The sequence below is a fragment of the Dermacentor variabilis genome, chromosome 7, assembly GCF_050947875.1.
Source record: "Dermacentor variabilis isolate Ectoservices chromosome 7, ASM5094787v1, whole genome shotgun sequence".
Classification (NCBI taxonomy): Eukaryota; Metazoa; Arthropoda; class Arachnida; order Ixodida; family Ixodidae; genus Dermacentor; species Dermacentor variabilis.
Window position 1 is genome coordinate 16,039,821 of NC_134574.1, and position 15,639 is coordinate 16,055,459.

General features: G+C 47.5%; 1 protein-coding gene across 5 annotated transcripts in view; it reads left to right on the forward strand.

Moving 5' to 3' along the window:
• LOC142587347 (tRNA:m(4)X modification enzyme TRM13 homolog) overlaps positions 1-15,639 on the forward strand; it is a 424,180-nt gene that overhangs the window by 205,251 nt on the left and 203,290 nt on the right. For all 5 annotated transcript variants that reach the window (XR_012829490.1, XM_075698280.1, XM_075698279.1 and 2 more), the window contains one exon: positions 5,032-5,117. Coding sequence is in view for 4 of the 5 variants with exons in the window: in XM_075698280.1 (XP_075554395.1) it covers positions 5,032-5,117 (86 nt within the window). In the remaining variant the exon portion in view is untranslated. The remainder of the gene's footprint in view (positions 1-5,031; positions 5,118-15,639) is intronic.

Genomic DNA, 15,639 nt, shown 5'->3' on the forward strand with positions numbered 1-15,639 from the left:
ACCCCCAAATTTATCTTGGTCGACCCCCAAATTGGGCCCACCCCTACTCTTAGCTTCTCTCTGATCATGTTCGTTTCATTCTTTAGTTTCAATTGTTCAGTATCGCTTATATAGCTGCCAATATTGTACATTTACACCAATATAGTGATTAAATGTCTTAACTTTGCAGATTAGGCATTTTTGTCCAGATACAAGGCATTACTTTTTTTGCTTGATGGACTAATTTTTCTGTATTATTCACCAAAGCATGCTTACGCTTTAAGAAAATGCGCACTACTGCTCTAGGAAGAAAAATTGCATAAACATTGTGCGCAACGAAGGAGTCCGCAACATCCGCGGTAAGGTTGTGTAGTGTGAAAGCTTGGGAATAGATACCTCGGATACACTGTGGTATTTATAAAACTCCTACTTAGCTCACAAAGGCGCGGGGACGGCCCATAGAAGTTTGCGCAACCGATCCGGTGCACTCACATCTTTCTTCATTCTACAGCATGTTGGCCGGACGGCAGCGCAAAAAGCTTTCTTTTTCTTCGCTGAAGCGATTATGGCAACTGTAGGCGCGGCAGCTCATGACGAAGAGTAAGAACTGTACCAATGAAGTGCACTCTTCTTAACGGCGTGCTCACAACGGAAGCAACCGGCACCATATAAACCCCATATAATGTACACTACTGTGCGTATTCATTCATTTGCATCCAAAGTGGTGCCGGAGAAAGTTATGAGAATGCGCTCTTTCCTCTCGGATGAAAAAACAACAAATTGGAAAAGCGTTCACTGTCACGTGACGGCGGTAGTTCAATCGGAAAGGAGACAGGCAGCGGAGGGCGCAGATAAGGGAGATAGGTGTAGAGATTGTGCGGCGGCAGAATTTTTCAAAGGATGACGCCACTTTTAAAGATTGAGGCACCTTAAGCGGCACTCATGGAGCCACCGTCTTTCTCATCTCACTCTCGTACACTTTCATCCACAGCTTAAGCACAAAGTGTGCTGGATGCGATAAGATCTTATCGCACTTGGACTTTATACAGAACATGATGCGGCTCCACTTCGGTGGTCGCTCTTGTTGAGCCGTTGAGACGTGCATTTGCAAGCAGCCATTTAACCATCTGCATCTGCGGAAGTTTCCATTTATTGTCTGGGGATTCCTTTGCGGTGGAAGTGAAATTTCGTTATTTTGAAATCGCATGCAAACAAACTTCATTATTTTGAGGTTCCGAATACATGGTGTTTTATGGACAAGAGGAAATGAAAAGTTATATCGCTATATCGAGATTTTTGTTATATTCAAGTTCGTTATATCGAGGTTTTACTGTACCGCTGTTGTGCTACACTGCCTGATATTTTTAGCTGCTATTGTCTTTCGTTCTTGAGTCACATGTTCTACTTGTGTTCCTCTGATCGTTTATTTTTGTACTGCTTTGTATATATGTCTGTTTACTTGCAACTGTATTTGTTTTCTCTTGTTCTTTGCCTTTTGCTAGTGCATGCTCCCCTCTGTAATGCTGTAAAGCCGTGAGGGCAAAAAAGAATAAATGAAATAAAATATTCCTTATGGAAATTGTGAAAGTTTCCCGACTTGCTTTATTGCCTTTGTAACGTCTGTCTTTTCTGCATATAGTCTTCTGCTATTGTTTTGTTTAGATCTTCTACGTCCATCTTTATTTTTTCCTTTGTCCTTGCTTGCATTTTTGTTATACAGTGATACAGTGGAGTCATAAGAATTGACTTTCCTTAATGCACAGTAGTACTGAGTCATGCACACTTCTTGGCATCTCTTCTTGCTTTTCTTGTTTGTCGGCGTTTACTTTACAAAACTGCATTATATATATATATATATATATATATATATATATATATATATATATATATATATATATATATATATATATATATATATGCAATAGAGCGTACCGGTGGCACAGTCGATGCGGGCAGAATGCGTCGTCAGAATGTCGAGGCCGAAAATTAGGTCATGAGGGCAACTGCTCAGGATGGTGAACAGGACTGAAACTTGGCGGCCAGCAATTCCTATGCTAGCAGTGCACATACCCCTGACGGCAACAGTGGTGCCATTGGCGACGCGTACGGCTCGAGTAATGGCAGGCGTAAGAACTTTTTTGAGGCGACGACATAAGTTGGTGCTCATTATGGATGCTTGGGCTCCAGTATCAATTGTTGCCTAAACGGAACACCGTCTACGTCTTCTTCAATCAGGTTCCTGTTGGTGAGGAGCGTCAATGGAGGATTTGTACAGGACGAACGTGTACAGCACTACCTCCAAAAGCTGTATGGCCTAGTTTTCCGTCCATCGGCTTGGCGAGAAAAAGCGGCGAGTCTTGGGTGACGGGGAGCGACGGCTTTGAGGCGACGGCGATCGCACGGAAAAGCGGCTATCAAGAGCATCAGAAGTAGGGAACACATGGCGAGGTGAATAAAGGCGAGCGTTGGCGTGCGGGCGAGCAGCAGGGTATGAACTTCAGTATGGCGGTATCCTGGTGGTTCGGCAGTGGCGGAATACATGACCAACGCAGTGGCAGCGGAAGCAGATCGGTTCGTCGTCTGGGGTTCGCCGTTCGGCAGGATTTCGTGGTCTGGGAGCGAAATACTGGTCATTACAGTTTGTGGACATAGGAATGGGTGCTGAATCAGGTCGGGAGACAGAGCAGATGGTAGGGATGCCAAGGTTTGCAAGTTCTTGCCGCACAACTGCTTGGATAACGGAAATAGTGGGGGCCGCTTGGTCAAAGGTACCTTCAAGGGGTCGTGGATGAAGGGGCGCCGGACTCGCCGCTTCAATCTCACGGCGAACGATACGGGTGACGGTCTCTTGAAATGGTCGTGTGGTGGTAAGAGCGGAGCAAGAGGGCGTGGCAGGGGTGTTTGGGAGCCGGGAAAAGTGTGGGACGATGCGGCGGCTTTTGGCTACCTCGAAGCGGCGGCATTCTTTGACGATGGCGTCGACGGTAGAAACGCCGTTAAGACTAGCAAATTGAAGGCGTCATCCGCGATGCCTTTTAGGATATGGCCCACCTTGTCAACCTCGGTCATATGCTCGTCGACTTTCCGGCAAAGCACGGGCACTTCCTGTATGTAGGAGACATGCGATTTGGTCGACTGGACACGGGTGGCAAGCGCTTTTCGCGCAGCCTGTTGGCGCCCGGACGAGTTGCCAAATAGGTCGCGAAGCCGCTCTTTGAAAATGTGCCATCTGGAGAGCTCGTCCTCATGGGTGCGAAACCAGGCACGCGGTTTCCCGTCCAGATAAAAGATCACATTGGCAAGCATGAATGTAGGGCCGCAGTGGTGGCTTTGGCTAACACGCTCACACATGCTGAGCCAGTCGTCGACGTCAACGTCATCTTGGGCGGAGAAAGTTCCAGAACCACGGAGACTAGGAACCGTAACCTACGTTGTGGTAGACGCCGCAGGTGTAGGTGGCGACGGGTTGGTTGCATCGGAAGCCATGCCTGAGAAGACGACGGTGCGGCCGCTTCGGAGCTCCGTGGCGAGGATGGGGAACGTTCCACTTCTACCACAATGTTACGCGAAGGACGAGTCAGTAAGATGAGCAACTATTTACAGGTTATATTTACAACAGTGGTCGCAGCGCTGACCGATTAGATTCACAGCGCGAGCCCAGTTTGTTCTTCCTACTCTTTTCTCTAGTGATGACGCCCACGCGCCTCGTTCAAACAAGCACATCTCACACGCGTGTAGCAATATTTCCCACGGTATTATACCTCCTGCACTTCTTGATTACACAATGCCTCCATGACTGCTGGTATCTTCACTGAATCCAACAAATGATTGAGGGCCTTAATAGAAAAAGTTCAAGAGTAGGGTTGAAGATTAACGTGCATCAGACAAAAATAATGTTCAATAGCCTGGCAAGGAAACAAAATTTCATGATCGCCATTGAGCGTCTAGAGTCTGTTTAGGAGTACGTCTATCTAGCTCACATTACTCACAGGTGAACCTGGCGATGAGAAAAAAATTTGCAGAAGAGTAAAAATGGGTTGGAGTGCATACAACAGGCATTACCAAATCCTGAGTGGGAGCTTACTACTGTCATTGGAAAGAAAAATGTACAATTTTTGCATTCTACTGGTGCTAGCATATGGGGCAGAAACTTGGAGGTTGTGAAAGAAGCTTGAGAACAAGGACAAGGCATAGGACGACGTACTGAAAAATGTAAGGCGTAACGTTAAGAGACATAAAGAGGGCTGTGTGAATGAGAGCAAGTGGGAATTGCCGATATTCTAATTGACATTAACGGAAAAAAATGGAGCTGTGCAGGCCATGTAATGCGTAGGATAGATAACCGGTGGACCATTAGAGTTACAGATTGGGTGCCAAGAGAATGGAAGTGTAGCTGAGGATGTCAGAAAACTAGGTGTGGTGATCGAATTAGGAAATTAGGAAATAGAAAATCAGGACAGGGGTAATTGGAGATCGCAGGGAAAGGCCTTCGTCCTGCAGTGGACATAAATAGGCTGCTGCTGCTCCTGATGATGGTGATAATGATGATGATGATACTGTTTTAAAATAAGTCGCATGAAGCATTGATGGTGGTACCAAAGTATTAGACAACTACAGGACCTAAGGTTCGTAGTTTTAGCCATATAAATTGCATGAAACATTTGCTACTAATTGAAATAACAAGTGTGCTTTCGTGCACAGGCAAACATGAACAGGTCTGATTTGTAGTCGGGACAAAGAGCAGCAGCAGGGGCAATTCCCCTTTGTGCTAGCTCTCACTTCAACATGCATTAGGCGAACACAGTGCACGCAAGGCATCCTTATATCCCAGCTAGAGTGCACACACCATGCAGCCGGTCTAGAAGCGGAGACGCTCGCTGACCTGCCCTTGTGCACACCCGAGCGTGCCGTATATGGCTTGCCACCTGGCTCGCTGATCGTTTAGTCTCGTTGTGTAGGACAAATGAGTTTCTTGTGCAAACAGGCAGAAGTTTGAGTTTTGTGTTATTTTCTCCGGGCAGCTATTCATATTCATTTGTGCTCATTGCACAGGCCGCCTGTCCTACTGGCTTGCCAAGATTCTGGCTAAGGACGACTGCCACTTCCTTCTGGTTGACAGGGCAGCCTCCCGCCACAAGGTGAGCTAAGCGTGTACTGCAGTCATTGCTTTTTCCTGGATCACATTTATATTATAACATATATTGATTTGCTTGTTGACGGTGACCTTCTTTTCACTGGATTCCCACTGTTATTGGTTTGTTGCTTGGCATTGAATGTGCTTGGTGTGAGGAAGTTCATTAAGTATTGTTTCTGATTCTGTACCGAAGGAGTCTTGTTAATCAGCTTGCTGACACCGTTAGGGTTGCAGATTATCGAATGTTCACCAACACTGTGGAATGTATGGTAATGCATGCATAAATAACACTTTACTCCCCAGATTACATACCGAAGACTGTAGTTACACTTTATTCTTGGCACACGTTGCCTCAATTAACAGTGGGATTGGTGACTCACAGTGTTAACAGTGTCTTATGTTTTACTACAATGTAGCAATATGTTCCTGGGTATAAGACGAAAAGTTAGGCCACACATCACTATAGTAACCTGGAACCTTATGACGTTATGGGAGAGTGAAATGTGCATCCTAAATCTGCGGACATTCGAGTCGAGGATAACTTCCATCTTGCTTATGTTTTGAATTTTCTTTCTGATAACTTGGGTTTGCATAGATAGGTCAATTCTCATAAATACATTTTCTGTGTGTTTTATGACACACTGAGAATACATCTAGAACAAAAATGGTACAGAAAACTGTGCTGCAGGTCGCTTTTAAGTTTTCACAATTTTACCCCCAATACCGAGCTGTAGTTGTCATGGGAAGTTGTACCAACATTGCCAATGACAAGTCACACTCATTCAGCCCAATGTTGGGCTTCTCCCACTGCCAAAGAGGAGTTATGAGCCAGTATAGCATAAAACTATTCCAATATGCTTTATTGCGATAGTGATTGTATGGACAGTCCAGGTGCATAGCTGCTATCACCATGAGGTTCTGTATAGGCAGGTTGCAAACGTAGTTCCCGCGCCTACTAGGGCGTCCCTCGCGGCGGAGAGCGCGCACCCGGCAGGATACGACCGGCCCGCTTGCGTTCACAAAGCCTGTGCGTGCACTGTTTGGCGCGTAGCTGTTGCCTTTTCTGAGCAATCTTGAAGTGAAAACCGAGCTTCTGTGTAGTGGGCTGCAACAGCACGTGCACCTATTCACGAGGAACAAAGTTTAACAGGTTTCCGAGCCAACCGTATGAAGTAGAACGGCGTCAACGCTGGATCGCGCTTGTCCGACGGCAGACTGTTTTATGTTCCGGCGTATGCCAATTGCATTAACGCTGAATTCGTTGCTTTTGCAGCAACGATGGCAGCAACGGGACACCTGCAGTGCGTACTAGGATTTCATTCAAACAGCGCCAGCTATGAGGAGGGGTTGTAGCTGGCTCAGCTGGCATACACCCTTCTGCGCCCAGCATATGAACTAAGGGGCAGTTGAGATCACCAAAATATTTGACGACGTTGTTTATTGGAACCTGCTTTGCACGCACTGAAAAATCGCAGCAACATAAAAGTATTGAACTTCCAGTAACTTGGGCGAAAATATTTTCCCAGCGTAGTCTAACACAGCTGGTAAGTTCCTCACCTTTTCTTGTGTTTGGGGAGAGCAACGTTAGAATACCTGGGGTAGGTCTTACGAGTCGTTTGTACGCCCCACATTCTTGGATGAGATGTTTTGGATTCGCATTCGCAGTACTGTATGTACAGGGAAACTACCGCGGCGTGCTTGAACTTCCCTGCGATGCCAGCACGGCAGTCGCAGCACCCCGCTAGGATTTGTATTCTGTCACCGACCTTCAAGAATCAATGTCACCTATAATTTCATGCGTCCACACCGTAAATAACGAAGTAACTTACGCTGAGCTTCACGCATCTCGCTGATGCGTTATTTTTTGTTTGCGAAATACACCTAGAAGTCACTTTCGATCAGTGCGAGTTCAACGCTTCCCTCACGTCGTAGACGTGCCCCACTTCAAATAGACGACTTCCTTTCTCTAAATTATTTGCATGAAAAAAGCTGTCAAGATCTTGTAATTCCCGAAACCCGGCTAAAATTAATATCGGCACGCTGTTTCGCACCATCACTACCGTTTGACAGGGCGCCAAACACGCTCCGCGAGCTGCTGACGCCGTGAGTAATCCTACCGCATTCGAGCAACTATTCGTCAGATGGCGCTAGGGGTCCGAAAGACAGGGCGCCGCCTAGGACTTGCAACGTGCCCATGAAGTCCAATGGTGATAAACTCTTCACTGCACACTAAATGTTGTATGTGCGAGCGAAAGCACGCGAGGGTTAGCCTGGGATCGCGGCTCAATCCCGTTTACGCCAAGGGGGAAGCACACTATTTTCCGCCCCGTGCAAGGCTCCTGCGAGAGGGGATGGAGAGGAGGCATGTTCTGCTGTAGGATTTGGATTGATGGTGCATTTAGAACAAAAACACATTTTAATAGTTTTACGTTATACCGGGCATGGTCATGCTGAAGGAAAGGTGCCCTCGAGAGCAGCTTTTCTTTTTCGTTTAACTTTTGTGCAAATTGCAACCAGAAGGCAATCAAGTAATAGATTTTCAGAATCAGAGTGGCACAAAAGAATTATAACTTCATAAAAGACCTCGGAAACTCGGTACGTTCTTCCAAAATTAATTTGAGTTTTTAAGGGTTAAGTGCATGGTCAGGCAGTAGCGTTACATCACAGGGTAGCGATAGCACTGGAGTTGTAAAGTACATCTCGCAAAAGGTCAACGGGAGTGGTGGTAAAAACTTTAATTCGTCAACAGAAAATGATTTATGAGATTAGACGTGGGATGTCATGATGGCTTCGTGAGGTGGCCGTCAGACCGTGTCTTACGGCGACTTCTAAAGCCCAGGTCACGGCCTGCAGTTGAACCGCGGGTTCCGAGCTGGTCACCGCAGCCTCCCACTGCCCTCGGTTGGATAGCTGCCATTCGGCTCTAGGTTTGAGCTCAGGGCATCCGTGCAAGATGTGTGCTAAATCGGCTTTGTCGGCCTCGCATAGCGTACATTCGGGGGAGTGTATCTCTGGGTAGACTATGGATAGTTTGTACGGGTTGGGGAAGGTGTGTGTTTGGAGTTGCCTCCACGTCTCCTGCTGGTTTTTGGTTAAGGAATTGTCAGGGGGTGTGTATTCGAGTCTTTCGTTTTTATAGTATTGCGTAATTTCGTGGTAGGTTATCATGCGCTCTTTTGCTCCTCGCAGGATCGGTTGGCTCACTGCCCGGTTGACGAGTCCTCGGGCGAAATTGTGAGCCGCTTCGTTCCCGGGATGGGACGAGTGCGCAGGGATCCAGATGATTTTGATCTGGCGGGACGTGAAATGTACTTTCTTTAGAATTTGTAGCGCCGGTTCGTGGGTTCTGCCTTTGGCAAAATTACGCACTGCCGTCTTGGAGTCGCAGAAAATTATTTTGGCGGCGGTATTTGTGATAGCTATTGCTATCGCGGCTTCTTCCGCTTCTTCCGCGTGCCTTCCAAAAATGGTGACCGCGGTGATTGGTTTGAGGTCGTTTCCTACTACACCTGCGGAGAAAGCGTCGCGTTATCCGAGTTCGGCTACGTCTACGTAGACCGCCTCCTCGTGGTTTGCGTAGTGTTTCTGGAGTGCTTTGGCCCGGGCCTGTCTCCGTTTGCTGTGATTCTCCGGGTACATGTTCTTTGGGATTGGGTCAACCCTGAGGCGATTGAAGATGTCTCTGGGTATGGGCCCGACGTTTGTTTGAGTGCTCTCGTACGGGATGCTTAATTTCCTTAGGATGTGTCTTCCCGCAGGTGTCTTGGTTAATCTTTCGTATTGGGCTGTTCTGTGTGCTTCAACTAGTTCGTCCAGCGTGTTGTGGACGCCCATTTTCAGGAGTCTCTCGGTGGATGTGTATCTCGGCAGGTGGAGCGCCGCCTTGTAGGTTTGTCTTATGAGGCAGTTTACCTTTTCCTTCTCCGCTGTATTCAGGTTGAGATATGGGAGGGAGTACACGAAACGGCTGAGCACGAAAGCCTGGATTGGACGCCTAAGATCCACTTTCTTCATCCCAAAGTGTTTGTTGGCGATGCGTCGGATCAAACGGTTGGTTTGGTTTACGCATGCCGTAAGTTTGTTGATAGTCATTGTGTTTTTGCCGTTGCTTTGTAGGTGCATACCTAGTATCTGGATCGTTTGGACCTCGGGAACTAGGGTGCCGTCCACGTATACTTCTATAGGGACTGGGGTTTTTGTATGGCCTCGCGGATTGTATCTCATGACGAGAAGTTCAGATTTTTGCGGGGAGCACGATAATCCTATCTTTCTGGCGTGTTCCGAGACTACGTCTGCTCCAGTTTGCAGTAGGTGCTCGATCTCTCCGTAGTTTCCTTTGGTTACCCAGAGTGTAATGTCGTCTGCGTATAGGGAACGCGATAGGTTTGGTATTCGTTCGAGCAGCTGTGCCATGGATATGAGCGCGACATTGAAAAGGAGGGGTGAGAGTACCGATCCTTGCGGCGTTCCTCTGCTTCCCAGTGTAAAAGGGTCGGATGTGAGTGACCCGAAGTGTATTTCCGCCGTCCTAGCGATAGGAAGGCTTTGACGTAGGTGTGGGCTCGCTCGCCTACTCCTAGATTTGAAAGGGCTTCCGTGATAGCCTCGTGCTTGATTTTGTCGAATGCTTTGGTTAAATCCAGAGCTAGGATTGCTTTGGTTCGTTTGCTGTGAATAGGGTTAATGACCTCCTCCGACAGTCTAAGCATGAGGTCTTGTGTGGAGAGGTGTTGTCTAAAGCCCAACATTGTGCTGGGGAAGAGTTCGTGCTTGTCCATGTGTTCTTGCAGGCGACCTAGAATCACGTGTTCTAGCAATTTGCCAAGGCATGACGTGAGGGAGATAGGTCTCAAATTTTGTATTTGTAGGCTCTTCCCTGGTTTCGGTATGAAGGTTATCTTTGCGTGTTTCCACGCTGCCGGCAGCTCGCCCTTTTCCCAGCATTGGTTAAACAGTTTTGTGATAGCTTTGATTGATTCCTCATCCAGGTTTCTCAAGGTTCGGTTTGTGATTCCGTCCGCTCCCGGGGCAGAGGATGTGCGGAGTTTGTGTAGCGCCGCCCTCACCTCCGCCGTCGTTATTTCCTCGTCCATTCCTGGATTCGGAGGTCCTTTGTACTCGGGAAGCGTTTCCTTGTCGGAGGTATCTACATATCTGCTGCTGAGTTCGTCGAGGAGTTCGTCGTCTTGAAGGGGGTGTTCGTGTATAATGCGGCCGATGTTCTTGTTATGTGCAGTCTTACAATTTTCAGGGTCTAGGAGGTACCTGAGTAGGTGCCACGTGTCTTTTAGGCCCAGTTTTCCATTCATCTGGTCGCATGTTTGACCCCATTGTTGTTTGACCAGCTCTTGTGCGTGGTGTTCTATTTCTTTAGCAAGGCGAGTAATTTTGAGCTTCAGTCTTCTGTTGTGTTTTTGTTTGAGCCATCCCTTTTGAAGGCTTTCGTGTGCTTGCCACATGTGTAGTAGTCTGTTGTCTATTGCGTGTGTTTCTGCTGTGACTGGTATGCTTTTGGTCGCGGTTTTGACGTCCTTGCCTAGCTGTTCAACCCATTTGTCGAGGTCCTCTATGATGGTGGGTTCGTCTCGTGCTCTGATGAGTCTAAATTTGTCCCAGTCGGTGATCGTGATCTCTTTCCGCCCTTTCTTCTTTAGCGATGTGGCGGGGAGGGTGGTTTCGATTATATAATGATCGCTGCCTAGGCTACAGGCGGTGTTCCTCCATTTCCCTTCACCCACGTTCTTACTGAGCGTGAGGTCGGGGCTGGTGTTCATCTGCACACTGTTTCCTATTCGCGTGGGTTGTAGCGGATCATTCAGTAATGTTAGGCCTTCGTCTTGTATGTAATTCCATATGGCGGTGCCCTTCTTGTTGTTTATTTTGTAGCCCCAGGCCGTGTTCCTGGCGTTAAAGTCGCCTGCAATTAATAGCGGCTTGTGTCCACAGAGCCTGAGTGTTTTGTTAACTGCCTCTATTATCGGGGGGGTGGTTTGATCTCGGGGCGCTATATATGTTGAGAACAAACAGGCTCGCTTGTCCTCTTCTCTGTGGAATTATTTCCACGAGGAGGCAGTCCGCGTCCTTCGTGTCTATTTCGTGTTCGACAGCGGTCAGGTTTCTGTGGACCAAGACGGCCGCACGCGGGTTCTGCGCTCCCGTTTTTTCGTACGTTTTATAGTTTCTGAGTTTGGCTTTAGTTAGCGTTTCTTGCAGTGCTATGATGTCCGGTATTTTCGGCTTGTATAAGTTTTGGATGTGGAGTTGTAGGTTCTCCCGCTTTGGGCGGAAGCCCCTGCAGTTCCACTGCCATATTTTGATTTCCTTAAGGTTTCCCTCCATATTGGTTTGATCTTTGTACCTGAGTGTTGATGAGACCGGATTTGGATAGTGAGATCGCTGCAAGTTGCTCAACATGATCTGCGAGTTGAGTTTGTATCGTGGCTACGGTAGCCTCTGTTTGGCTTAGTCTGGTCTCGAGGGCGTCCATGCGTCCTTTTAGCTGCGTAGCTAATGCACCAATTTGTTCCTTCATGTCTGCCCTGATTCTGTGTTCCGTTGCTGCCATCTTCTCCTCCATGCGATCAAGTCGGGTGTTCATGCCTTGGATTAGGTGAATTACATCGTTTAGGGTGGGGCTTTCCACGTCTTTGACCGTTTCGATCGTTCTCTTTTTAGCCGGGGGGCTTCGTTGTGGTGACGAGGCACGCGAGGATGCCGCGGAGGGGGGTACTGAGCTGTTGGGTCTCGTAGAAGGGGTGCGTTGTTTTGAGCTTTGTGTTTCCTTCTGGGGGGAGTTTCTACTCTGTAGGTTTACAATGATTTCCTTAAGCTCTTTGATTGTTTCATTTTGTCCTTCAATCATAGCCCTGAGCTCTGCGTTGCCATCTCTCTCTCGGGAGGTCTGCGGTTTCCAGCTCACCTGTTTTGGGCGTCCTTGACTGTCGGCCTTAGGGAGAGGAGAGAAGGAGATGGAGCGGCTCCGGCTTCTCCAGCGTCTTTGGCTGGAGTTGGACCTTTCCCGGCTCCTGGAATGGTGTCCTCCGCTGTCTTGTTGTCCGCGTTGCCATTGGCTTTCGGTGGGTTTTCTTCCCCTGTAGTTGGGTCTTTCGAAGCGGGCCTTGCAGCTTCTGGTGCCCGTGAAATGATCTCCGTTGCACAGGATGCATTTTGGGGTGCAGTCCGGTTTCTCCTTGGCCGAGTGTTGCGTCCTGCAGCGGTTGCATAGGTTGGTCCTTTCCCTCGGGCAGACGTCGGCTCTGTGTCCGGCCCGTCGGCAGTTAAAGCAGGCTTCCGTTTTGGCACGGAAGGGGTAGCACGAGTATAGTCCTCCGAACAAACGGATTTGGCTGGGTACCTTTTGGGTTCCAGTAAAGGTTATTAGTACCGATGAGGTCTTGCCTAGCCTTCTTGCTTCTGCAATTTGGCACCCTTTGTTGTCCTGGATGTCTTCGAGGATTTCCTCGTGGGTTTGGTCTTCGAGCACGTTGTAGGCGATTCCCTTGATGGCTTCGGCCGGGGCCGCAATGTAAGCATTGACAGGGTATATCTGGTCGATGATTCTGAGGTTTTGTAGACTGACATATTTCTTGACTCTCTCCACCGATGGAGAGCTCACGGTGATAGAATTATTGTTAGGTTGACACGCACCTGGTCTTGCTTTCGAGCTGTAGCGATGTCCGTGTCGGACCCCTGGCATACCGATTGCAGGAGGGTGGTGGCGGTGTGGGAACGGAGATCGACGCCTCCTTTCGGTCTGAAAACCACTTTATAATCCGTGGCCGGGAGGCGAGGAAGCGGTCTCCTTCTTCTGATTGTTGGTCGGCCAGCGGCCGATTTCTCTTTCTCGGCGGCCTTGCCGTTGCCGTCGTCGGTCGTCATGGATGACGCAAGCGGCGTCGCATTCTTCTTCCTAGGGTGCACGAGGTCGTGGGCCTTGATGGCAGAGGTTCAGAGCTTTTCGTTGTTGTATTCTTCCGGGGAGATATCCTCCCCATCCACGGTACACTCCATTCGGGCTCGGCGCCGGCGGCGGCAGGGAGAGGCCCTAGTCGCGTTAGGCCTAAAGTAGGCCCAGCACGACTACGTGCGGCTCGGGGGAGAAGTGCCCGAAATCTGGCTATGAGCAGGTCTTGTCTCCAAAAACGTAGTGGTTAGGTGCACAGCACCCTCACTGACCTCGGTGTGATGTTCCCGGGTCGTCGCAGTCCATAATGTTGCCAAAAAATCGGTTGAAAGTCGGCAGCCCATGCGAAACACGTCCGCACTGCTCGGCGGCAAGCAGATCAACGGGAAGAAAGGTGTATTGCGTTGACATGCCAGGCCAGTTTTCTGCGTCAGTCATACCGCTTGTATTGCGTAGTTTTAAACCGGGCTGTATTTCTTAAAGGCTTTTCTAAAATGATTGCATATACAGGTGACAAGTTATGCTTGTATATTGAAGTATCAGTTGAATTTTAGTTTTGTGAAAATCCTTTACTGTTCGAGAGGAATATTTAAGATTTCTAATATTGAAATTCATTGCGTAGTCTATATGAGCATTCCATGCTGTGTGTGAAGGATTAGTTCATTTCCTTTACTGCTGAATTAGTTCCGTTATTTTTGGTAGGATATGAAGATTATTGCTTTCTTCTTGTGTTAGAAACAAATGTGTTTAATTTCGTGCATTTAAAGTGACATAAGCCACTTTTTGACGCTAGTAATGTATAATATTAAGGTTTGTTTCTAGCATTGTCCTGTCTGACTCATCCTTAATTTCTTTGTATATTACACAATTAACCGCGTAAAGCCTAATTTTAGAGTTTGTTTCCGCCTACGTAATTTACAAGCAAACGTGGTCCATAAATGAATACCTGGGGCATGCCTGAGGTAATATGAATCAATTTATCACCGTTAACGGCAAGTTTTTTAGGACACCATGTTAATAATTACGGAGCTAGGAAAGAATGTTGTTAGTGTGCAGACCTAGAAAACACATTGTATTAGTGTGAGCGGTTTATTGGTAAGAGTGAAGAAGCACTTACTAGGACAACAGACGGTCACTTACAACTGATGTTTGTTGGAAAGTTGTTAACGAAAGCAGCGATTCGCGCATGTGCAGTTAAACACATCACAAGGTGTCGTCATACAGGGCCAAGAGGGATAAGGATAAAAACCTTTGACAACAAATGTATCTAAAGAATGTAAATTTAACAGTTCAGAAAGCCTACTTCTCTAATCGTGAGCGCTGTAGAGGGACCTCTAACGCACGTGGCTGAGTGTACGAATATCTGCCCAGCTTCTGTGATCTCGGAACACTCAGCCACGTGCGTTAGTGCTTCCTCTATAGCACTCACGGATTAAGAAATAGGATTTTTGAACGGTTTTTATCGTTAGCCCTGTTGGCCCTGTATGACTAAATCTTGGGGTGTGTTTAACTGCACATGCACAAATCAGCGCATTTGTGAACAACTTTCCAATAAACATCGTTGTGTAACTGAGCGTCTGTCCTGTCAAATCTTTCTTTACCCTTGTCGTTAAACTGCTTATACATTTATGATATGTTGCACCAACTAGCCCAGCAAAGTACTTAGTAGACAAGACAGCTTGTGTAAAAGAGGAAGTGACACCTCGTTACTACGACCACCACATTAAGAAACTTTTTAGATAAACCTACTTTTCCGAAATCACCTGCAAACTGCTTATACTTTCAATGTAAAAATATTTCACAACAAACTCTAGAATTCAAATTTTTTCAGAATAGTGATCGTTATTCAGTTTCCGTGTAATATTCCAACAGTTGTGTAAAACAAAAATAATTTTCCGAAATCTAGAGATTCTTGGATTTCCGTGTATCCTTCAATGCAGCTGGAACAGTAGGCTAGCAGGCAATAAGGCACGGAAAGCGGACACCGTGGCACATGGGTTTGGAAAGGTATTGCAGTAGAACACGTCGTGGGGGGCTAGTTGGTTCATAACTTTGAAAAGATGAAGCGCCAACAGAGACAGCGCATAAAGAAAGAACAAAGACAGGACAAGCCACTTCCTTTTTTACAAGAAACGCCTTGTCCTGTCTTTGTTCTTTGTTAGTGAGCTGCCTCTGTTTGCGCTTTATCTTTCGGAACGGTTTGTAAAACCCAAAAGCCCGAGACAAAGGAGAAGAACGTAGGTGGCGACTTCATTTCTGTTGCAGAGGCGACAACGTATAAGGTTTTGCGAGTGCTTGCTCCCCTCAGACAAGTGTCGCCTAGCAATGCAGGTGCCTCTCTTCCTTCTTTCGCGCTTCTTTCTGTGACCATACCAGCTACACGCTAAACAGATGTAACTTTACCTCTGTGCTCTCGGCAATGCCACACGGTTCACTTTCTGCACAGTGTCATGTACACATGCTTGTGCTTTGGAATAGTTCAGGTCTCCGCCTCCAGCGAGAGTGGTGTGGTTTACAAGGCAAGGAATGTGAAAAACAAGCAAACAGTGAGAAACATTGCCCTTAAAGGTGATATGGAGCGTCCTATTTGCCCATGGTTTTCTCGGCGTCAGCCTCTCTTGCA